Source organism: Cherax quadricarinatus, chromosome 10, assembly GCF_038502225.1.
Source record: "Cherax quadricarinatus isolate ZL_2023a chromosome 10, ASM3850222v1, whole genome shotgun sequence".
Taxonomy (NCBI): Eukaryota; Metazoa; Arthropoda; class Malacostraca; order Decapoda; family Parastacidae; genus Cherax; species Cherax quadricarinatus.
The window spans coordinates 16,742,196-16,752,195 of record NC_091301.1 but is presented as its reverse complement, the minus strand read 5'-3'; the positions used below and the strand labels follow the sequence as shown (position 1 = coordinate 16,752,195).

Genomic DNA, 10,000 nt, shown 5'->3' with positions numbered 1-10,000 from the left:
ATATATATATATATATATATATATATATATATATATATATACACATATATATACAGGGAGAGAGAACTTTGCCATGTCATGCCTCGTTCTTAGTATTGTCTTACTCATTCAACGTATTATCAGGTCTTGAATAAACGTTGAAATTATTGTTTTCTAGTTTGATCTAATATTAAGATAAATTAGAATGCAGATTATTAAATAATCTTTTTAGTATCAGTTTTACGAAAGATCGTTTAGGGAGAAAGACTTGGATAATAAAAAAAAAAGAGTATTATTTGATGAAATGAAGATATTGCCCCAATGAAAAATTTAAGATATTACGTAATTTGTATAAACTCAGTCAGGATATAACTTACTGATGCAACTCACTTCAAGTAGTCTACAACTTACTCCCTCTTCCCAATAACTTCGCTGTATAGCCCTTGTGGCTTAGCGCTTCTTTTTGATTATAATAATAATAATTCCCGATAACTCACTTCAACACACACTTGCGTCTCACTGATACATCAGTACACTCTCCAAACTTTTCGATATTATTCATATTCTCTTAGAATTCTTTCCCCTCGGTCATCCAACACATACACTAACACATACATAGAGAAGCGCTAAACCCGTAAGAGTGGTGAAGAGCCTGTGTAAGGGAAAGGTAGTTTAAATTCTGTGGTTCGAGAGTTTTCACCAGAATCAAGATTTCACCCTAAAATGTCACATAAATATTTCATTTCCTTCCTTGCAGTCCCTGTGCCGTGACCTGGAGAAGGAGGGCATGAAGGAGTGGCTGGACATGATGCTGGAGAAGGTAGCTATGCGAGTGTCTGACGAGGCCACCGTCAGTTCCAAGGACAAGGAGTTCAAGGCAGCCGAGAAGAAGAAGCTGCAGGCGCTCATCGACCGCCACAACAAGTTGATGCCTTCTACGCAGGAGTCTCAAGCCAAGGTGGACGTGTATGCCAGGTGCTACGCTTACGGTGACGACATCAGTGCTTGCCTCAAGACCCTGGAGGAGATGCGTCACTTGTCAGTCAAGGAGATCCATCCTCACAACATGAACATGGTTGAGGAGCAGATCGAGAAAGTTGAAAAGGTTCGCTGCTGGAAACTTTTCTGTATATCTAATTTGTTTCAAAAATTCTTTTCCACTATTAAAATGAACTGAGAGATATGGCGAGAGAGATTTATTTAGTTTATTTTCGTTTTACTAAATTTATAATAGATATCAAAAACGAATTAGTCTTTTAATTAAGAACAATTTAGGCTTTGACTAAATAGGGAACATGCATCATTTACAACTCCTAGAAGTTCCATCTTTCTTTTTTAATCTTAAAGACATAAATTTAAAAGAAAAATAGAGGATGACTTATAAATCATTATCTGTAACTCAAATTTACCTTAAAAATTTCGTACCCAAATTTTCCAGTCTTGAAGCCTGAGGATTCGTCCTAGTAGCTAATTACATCTTCCTCTGTGGTAATGGGGGTTGCAATTATCCTTCCATCAGTTTTTCCTACTAGTTCATAATTTTAACTCTAATTCCATAACTATTCTCGTGACGTGCCTTTCCACCTCACGGGACTCTGCCTTTACGCCTCACAGTGATTTACCAAGTCATGAAGAATTTCCCAAAAACCGGAGAAAAAATTCTCAGGAGAATCTGAAATCTCCTAATAGAATTTTACAGATTTTGGCGACCCACGTCCTGAATCACAAGGCTGTGGCGTCTTCCCAGAATAATTCGCAACTATCTGGAACCCGCAACTCCCTAGGTCAGGGGTTCCCAACCTTTTCTATGTCCCGCGCCCCTAGGAAACAAATGCAGTTCTACTGGTGAACAAATTGAACTCAGAAAATGTGCTTTTAATTCAGTGTATAAAATGCAAATATAAATTGAGCAATTAGGAAAGTTTTTGGTAAACTAAACGGAATTGGGCTTTTTCATTAGGACTCTTTGTCACACCCCCTGAAATGCCATCTCCCACCCCATGGGGGTGCGTGCCCCCCAGATAGGGAACCCTGCCCTAGGTGGTAATAATCCAGGTCCTAACTTCCCAGGATCCACCATCCTAGTTCCACTTGTTCGTCCATCCTTTACCTCCTCAACGTCTTCACTAGATTATGAACACCATCGACGGCCAGAGGGAAACTTACGAGGAGCTGCTCAAGCGAGGTAAGAAGCTCCTCCAGAACCCCAACAAAGCTCCCTTCCTCACCGATCTCATCGAGAAGATGGAGAACACCTGGGTGGAGGCCAACGACCTCTCCAAGAAGAGGCACTCCATGCTCGTCAGTAAGTGTTGCTGCCCTTCGTCTTATATAGACTGATCTCCCACTGTCTCCCCCTTCTGCCTCACCCTCTCGCTCTCCCCACCCACTACCTTTACCACCTCTCTTTTCTCCCTGTTTCCCAACATAACCTCCTCCTCTCCCTCTTCCCCTCTATTTTCCTTCAGCTGATTCACATTCCCATCCTTTTTTCCCCGGCATGATTATTAATACCCTTCTCACCAGCCCTCTATCCAAAGTCATTTTTCTCAATGTACTTCTATGCTTCCCTCTCCGTATTCACACCATCCTGCAGCTCAATTTCAACCATAACATTCTCTCTCCCAGTTTCAACCAATAATTCTCCTTTTCGACCTATGCCAGTTATTCTTGCCTTACTGCCAGTGGCGCAGTGGAAGTGTAAGGGTTAAACGATTTCTCATGAACATTATATTTTATCAAGAGCGGGTCGTGCACCAGATGCTGTATGATTCTTATGGGTTTAACGCCTCCCGATGAATATAATAATAATAAAATCCTCGTCTCACTCGGAATGATCCATATAGGTTTAGCACCTCTTGGCAATGCAATACAGATCCTAGAGATGCACGACCCGCTTTTGATAAAATATAATATTCATGAGAAATCGCTGAACCCTTACACTTCCACTGCGCCACTGGCAGTAAGGCAAGAATAATTGGCATAAGTCGAAAAAGGAGAATTATTGGTTGAAATTGGGAGAGAGAATGTTATGGTTGAAATTGAGCGGTAGGATGGTGTGAATACGGAGAGGGAAGCATAGAAGTACATTGAGAAGAATGACTTTGGATAGAGGGCTGGTGAGAAGGGTATTAATAATCATGCCGGGGAAAAAAGGATGGGGATGTGAATCAGCTGAAGGAAAATAGAGGGGAAGAGGGAGAGGAGGAGGTTATGTTGGGAAAGAGAGAGTAAAGAGAGGTGGTAAAGGTAGTGGATGGGGAGAGCGAGAGGGTGAGGCAGGAGGGGGAGACAGTGGGAGAGACTCTGAGACAGGTTGAATGCTTTTATGCAGATAAGGAAAAGGGAGAGAGTGATGGCTGGAATGGGTGAATGAGAATGTGGGAGGGAATGAGAGGGTTGGGGAATTAAAAGGGAAGTGAGGCCAGAACAAACTATCAAAAAAATCAGTATATTTTCTTCGTCTCTACATGCAAGTGCTTGATCATCCTGCCATCCCACCATCATGTAGTTTCCAGTTTTCCAGTTCCAGTTCTTCGAGGTTAAGTATAACCTGACATTTCTTTCTTCATCGTCTCCTTATCTACAATGATTATCCACGTTATCTCTCGTATTAGTTTTATCAAAATTTCATTTGATTTCATCAAGACTGCATGAGTATTCTCCCTCACGTCCCCAGCCTTTATTTTTTATGTTTCATTCCGCCAGCTCTGTTGTCTGCAATTCTTCTCCCAAAATTCTGCATGTATATATATTTTTCATTATCTTGTCTCTTCTCTTTCGTCTGAATTGCAAAGAAAAACATGCTAAACACAGTAGAAGCTGTCAGAAAAAAACATCTATCTTACCTAGATTTTAAAGATTATTTTGCATTATACAGGTATTGAAGGTTCTGAAGGTTCTGGCCACTACTTCCACTATGGCATGATATATCTGGTTTTAATTTTATTTTTCGAAAGTGCTTGTGTAGCTGGTTTTTGAATGATTGTATTACCTTTTCGCTTGCAACATTAGCTGAGGGTTTATTATAATCTCCTATAATTCTCTTTGCCAAAAACAAGAGCTGGCATACGTTCGTGTTGCGTCTCTTGCCTCACAGTTTCAATTCAAATAGTTCTTCACGTTTGAGTATGTACAGACCATTCAATATCATAAAGATTTGAATACGATCGTGTGCGCTTTGAGTCTTTCCTCATAAGGTTTATTTTTGAGTGATGGGAGGAGTTGCATAGCCCTTCTCTGCACCCTCTCCAGTATATTTTCGCTTTTTATTTCACTTGGAGACCACAATTCGACGGCATTTTCAAGATGAGGTCTAACAAGAGAGTTAAATGGTGTCTGGTATTTGCGCTTGAAGTTTCTAAGCATAAAACCTAGGTTGGTTAGCCTTGCTGCTCACAAATTGGCATTGTCAAAACTTTCACCTCCATTCTTCTATTCACTATATACGAATCATTGCAGAGTCAGTGGTAACAAAGAATGTCTGAGTCGAGGGACATCCAGCGAATACGGAATATTTGAAGGTAAATTTGATATTTTTTAAAGAATTCAAAATAATGATTTGATGACTATTGTCAAGAAACACGAAATCACCTAAATTTGGAGAGAGAGAGAGAGAGAGAGAGAGAGAGAGAGACAGAGAGAGAGACAGAGAGAGAGAGAGAGAGAGAGAGAGAGAGAGAGAGAGAGAGAGAGAGAAAGAGAGAGAGAGAGAGAGAAGAAAGAAAGAAAGAAAGAAAGAAAGAAAGAAAGAAAGACTACATCATTAAATAATATATCTTACCACCACTGGGGTTTCCCTGCAGACTCCGCCAAGGACTGGGAGAAGTACGATGAACTCCGAGCTGCCATCAACGATCCTATAGAGAAGCTGGAGGGCGAGCTGAAGCGCTACAGGAAGTTCTTCGACCCCGTGATGGGCGCTCGCAAGCTGGCTCAGAAGAGAACCACCTGGGAGGAGCAGAAACAGTTAGCTGATGACATGTTTGCCAACATCAAGAAGTGTTACAACACCATCATCGTCCTTGCCGGTGATGACAAGAAGGAATTCCTCGACAAGGAGGTGAGTTGATGCTTTTGGGAATCGCCTGCACTTTCGTTTTCCAAATGTTTAATAACCTTCTATAGTATACTCCTAGCTTGTAAATGAATTTCTTCAGAAGATGTATGTGCAAGCACCTGAAAGAGTTCAGGTTTTATTTCCTATTTTCACTGGGGTAATTTTTTTCATATTTGCAATCACTCGTTGTATTGGTTTATTGTTTTATTGCTAACATGCTGGAACACAGTCGAATTGTATTTTGCATAATGAACAGATGTTTTATGTTCAGTTTCTCAAGTATGTTAATTTCTGCTTGTTTATTCTGTTGATGACTGGTATGAAAGTTCTTGCAAAGACTGTAACCAAACATGCATAATGGCAGACGCGTAAAAAAAATAAATGTGAAAGTGTTCTATACAGAGAAAAATATAGGAAATTTCCCTTTTCTTGTAGGTTGCAGATGTTGAAGACAAGAGAAATGTCATCGAAAAATGTAATGTTAAACTGAACAAGCTCTTCGAGTACAACGAGAAACTGGCCAAGGCAGTAAACCACGCCAAGGCTCTCCAAGACTGGGCTAGCCCAACCAACACCAAGCTCAAGGAGATCACTACCGACCCTGACCTGAGCCCCGAGGACCGTGTCAAGGAGATCCTCATCCTTCAGGAGCAAGCACAGGAGAGGCTGCCACAGATCGACCCCCTCAATGCCGAATATAAGGCTTTACTCACAGGTAACCTTCGTCGAAAACAAAACACCAACCTTGGTCATGGTTTTTTGTTATTATTGTATTACAATGAAGTTCAATGCCATATTACTGAGATAAAATTTGTAATTTAAACAAATCTTCGTCATGGTTTAAATATAATAAAGGTAAATACCTTCTTTTTATTTAATAATTCACTTTGTAAGAGCCTTTACAAATTGTCATAAAATCATTCTGATCTTCCTGTAACTCTATATCAATTATTCACAAAAAAAAAGGTTAGAAGAGAAGAAAAAAACTGTCTCGCAGTCCAGCATGCTCTAACCTCTCTTCCTTCCCTCCGAAGCTACAGAAGATCAATACCCTTCATCCCTTCTTTCTCCTTGTGACCTGACCTGACCCAACCCTCCCAGCAACCCGGTAAATCGTTGCTCCTGTGTGGGGTCGCCACACATCAACAACTCTCGTCTCCGATACCAAGCAGTGGAAGTAAGTTCAGATGGACCAGTGTATGAGAATTTAACTCGCGCTCCTGACAACTACTTAACACACGAAGCGGCTCCTATATTTTCATTTCATTTCTACCACCTCTGAGGACCAGTTTGTTTACGGCTTGTCGCATACTGCAGTAAAATGATATTATTTTCTTTTCTTTTTTTAAATTTGCTTATTATTTCATAACTTGATACTTTTGTTTATAGTTATGATAATTTACTTTACAACAGCGGATGTTGCTGACTTCCGGCAAAATAACACATTAACTCAACTGATTTCAACTGGCTGTATTTTATGTTACTTTATTTATGGCGAAATTCTGTTTCTAATAAAAACATTACCTAGTAAGATTTCATATTGTAAATATGGAAAATATTAAAAATAGATACCAGTAGTTTATTATACTTTAAGTGTATTTATATATACAGTATATACAGAATATATACTATTATCGAGACCTATACAAACCTCCGTCTTGTCACTAAACTATATATTCTCAGTGTTTAAGTCTGTCTTGTGACTTGTGAGTAAAGTGTCAGCCATGACCTTGCTCCATTAGCCAAAATCCTTAGACGCAGCTTCAGCTGATGCGTGTCTTCAATATTCGACAGACGAGGACCTTGAGAAATCCGAGACCGCCAAAAAGACCCTGGCAGATTGGAATGAAACCAAGGCGTTCGTGACTGAAGTGTGCCAGGAGGTGGAGAAGGAGGCTGGGTCCATCTCACAGGACCAGCGGTTCTACGCCGACTACCTGTGCGGAGTGAAGGATTTCAAGCCCTGGATGGAGTCTGCTGAAGCCAAGATCAAGGAGCCTGTCCCTAAGCCCACCTCCCTGGAAGACGCTCTTGCTCTGTTGGAGAGTGCCAAGGTAAGTCTTGTGTCTTCTCTATCACTTCAGTAGGGTGTCTTTTTGCCAGTGACGGGCTTTCGATCCTAGGAATTGGAGCTGCAACATCCCCCTTCTCGGGTTAATAGTAACTGCCTCCCATTCCCTAAGAGTTATAGAACCAATACGAGTTTAGGTTTCCCCATGAATATAATAATAATTAATAATAATAGTATTATGGAAATTATCATTATTTATTATTACTGGTTTAATTATAATTATTATTATTGTTCTTCATTATTATTATTATTTTAGCACCTGGAGTTTACCTGGAGAGAGTCCCGGGGGTCAAAGCCCCCGGGGACCGGTCTGTGACCAGTATTTTAATTTATAATAACATCAGAAACAGTAATAACTAAAATAGTTTTCTCTGTTTATTATACTTATCCTAAAGATGGAATCAAATAAGTTCCTTTTTTGTTCCATCTTTAGGAGAAGTATAATCCAACAAAAAAATTTTTTTGATGGAAAAATAGCTAATGTTGTAAAAGAAAAAGTACATCAGATATTTTGCTAATACGAGCCGTCACGACGAACTGATCTTAATGTCTTTTTCCCGAGCAGGAGTTCGACAGTGTGTGCGCTAAGGAAAAGGAAAAGCTGGACTCTGCTGGCAAGGCCCGCGACTCCATGGAGAAGGCTAGCAGCACTGAGAATGAGGTTGCTCCTCTTTCCAACCGTTGGGACACTGTCAAAAAGACCGTTGTGGAACGAGTAGAGAAGGTAAGAAAAGGAATGAGAGAAGAAATGAACGGTGTGAAAATCTGACATAAATAAGATTAAAATCACAATGCACTGACTGGGATAATTCACCTGTTCCTTGGTGGTACACGAGTCCGTACATAAACGTCATCAAGCAATCATTGCAGAGACTGGTATCAGTTTTAGCGTAGCCCATAAGGCCGCTAAGGTAATGTTCTGTGCTGCTCTTCCCCACAGATCCAGACCCTCGTGAAGACCTGGGAGGACCTGAAAACCACCACAGACGACCTGTCTGTCAAGGTGTCCGACGTGACCGCCAAGGAAGAGCCCAACCTCGAGGAACTGGAGAAGGTTTACGCCTCTGTGAAGGTTCTCTTTGACAAAAAGAAAGAGCTTCTTGGAGCTATTTAAACATTTTTTACTATTTTGGAAAATAATAAGAGAAGAAAATTATATATTCTATGGATTGCACTTAGCATTCAATACACATCTTTCATGTTTATAATTCTAGCCCCAGTGGGCCGTCCGTGATCAGTTTCAAAGCTGCAAGAGATTGAATCGAGAACGAGAGAGGAGAAAAACAGTGTTTATTTTCATTCACTAGGTACTACTTAAAGATGTTGAAAATATTACTAAGCCATAAATATTCCCAAAACATATCTCTGGCTATATGTATAAGGTGGTTATATCAGTAAATTGTGTACTGTCGCTGGCCGCGCGTGTTCTATGTTGAAAGAGTCCCCCCCCCCCCTTCCCTCGCTGTTGTCTGTCTCCTTTCAATACACTTCCCTTCTTATTTTCTAAATATTTTAATCTATTTCCTTCCAGTGGAATTATTTATTATGTTATTGAATATTATTACGATTGTTGATGGCTAAGAGAAGCATATATATATAAATATATATCATCTCATATTCACACAACTCTGAATGAGATATTAGAGCAACATGGTAAGAGGCGTTCTAAAAGAATATCACAGTAATTCTTCAGTTCCTGGCACACCCCCGAGTCCCCACAACAATGGGTGTACTTTCCTACTGTCATTCACTGCTGGATAAGCGACACATGTTTCCGTACGTCGATACACACTTCCGTGTTTCGACACCATATCAACCAGACCCAATATAATTTCTGCTTTCAGGCAAGGAAGTTCCAAGTGCCATCATTGCATAGTATAATAAACTTGCGAAATGTAACACATTCTTTCAATCCCAAAACCACATGTGGTTCACAGGCAGAAAGAAGCAGGTTCACATTTTTTACGTACAGATATTTTCTACTTTTGAAGGAAATATGTTATAAGAGCAAGTAAATGGTATAAATGGGAGAAAAGAGATGAATTCAATGCATGAAGAGAGTCACAGAAAATAAGAGAAAGAGGGATATAAAGAAATGTTTACTAAAATGTTATATAAACTAAAATAAAGAGTATTGTACACTGATTATATATATATATAATATATATATATATATATATATATATATATATATATATATATATATATATATATAAACTCCATTTTCAACATTTTTAATCCTAACACAAGCCCATATTATCGACCTTCTGCCTTCCCTTGACATCCAACTTGCTTCTACGGGGAAAATACCATAGTGTCAATTGGATGATGAGAACACCTGGCGCTGGATGATGAGAACACCTGGCGCTGGATGATGAGAACACCTGGCGCTGGATGATGAGAACACCTGGCGCTGGATTATGAGAACACCCGTCGTCAGTCAACTGGGAAAGAAGGCTCGACATCATAACACAACTTAACTAACCTTCAAGATAGATGTACTACTGCATCATAACATTGCAGCTTTATTCATAAATATGGGTTCGTCAAAGTGTACTTAACAGCTGTTAACGAGAGGTCATTACTCACATAGAGACTGAATCTAGAGTGACAGGTTGTGTGTATATTTTGACCTATAACTGAGATCCTCTCCTGCTGAAAAGGACCCCAGTTGAAGGTTATGTTATACAGGCAACCCACCACTCCTGTTTCTGTCTCCTTGTGGGTATTGACTTCACGTTCAAATATAAGTAAGAAATAATGTGAGTGTCATCCACAGACTTTAAATTATTATGAAATATGAAACTGATGTTAATAATGGCAATAAAATGTTCTAATAAGCTCTAAACAAAATATTAGATATTACATCGATGATATATATGTTCTGTTTC

The 10,000-nt window shown here is 39.6% G+C and overlaps 1 protein-coding gene and 1 long non-coding RNA gene across 2 annotated transcripts in view; one reads left to right on the top strand and one right to left on the bottom strand.

Moving 5' to 3' along the window:
* The window catches only part of Mink (Mitotic spindle and nuclear protein), a 19,903-nt gene extending 10,895 nt beyond the window's left edge, over positions 1 to 9,008 (top strand). Inside the window, exons 2-8 of the mRNA XM_053775623.2 lie at positions 737 to 1,084; positions 2,110 to 2,284; positions 4,785 to 5,041; positions 5,474 to 5,753; positions 6,833 to 7,092; positions 7,675 to 7,833; positions 8,050 to 9,008. Of these exons, the coding sequence (XP_053631598.1) occupies positions 737 to 1,084; positions 2,110 to 2,284; positions 4,785 to 5,041; positions 5,474 to 5,753; positions 6,833 to 7,092; positions 7,675 to 7,833; positions 8,050 to 8,223 (1,653 nt within the window). The 3' untranslated portion in view covers positions 8,224 to 9,008. The remainder of the gene's footprint in view (positions 1 to 736; positions 1,085 to 2,109; positions 2,285 to 4,784; positions 5,042 to 5,473; positions 5,754 to 6,832; positions 7,093 to 7,674; positions 7,834 to 8,049) is intronic.
* A 345-nt stretch (positions 9,009 to 9,353) lies between these two features.
* On the bottom strand, positions 9,354 to 9,619 carry LOC128687977 (uncharacterized). The gene is made up of 2 exons (XR_008406934.2): positions 9,517 to 9,619; positions 9,354 to 9,470 (listed from the first exon to the last, which is right to left on the bottom strand). It is a non-coding gene; the product is annotated as an uncharacterized lncRNA (long non-coding RNA).
* Positions 9,620 to 10,000: the final 381 nt, after the last annotated feature.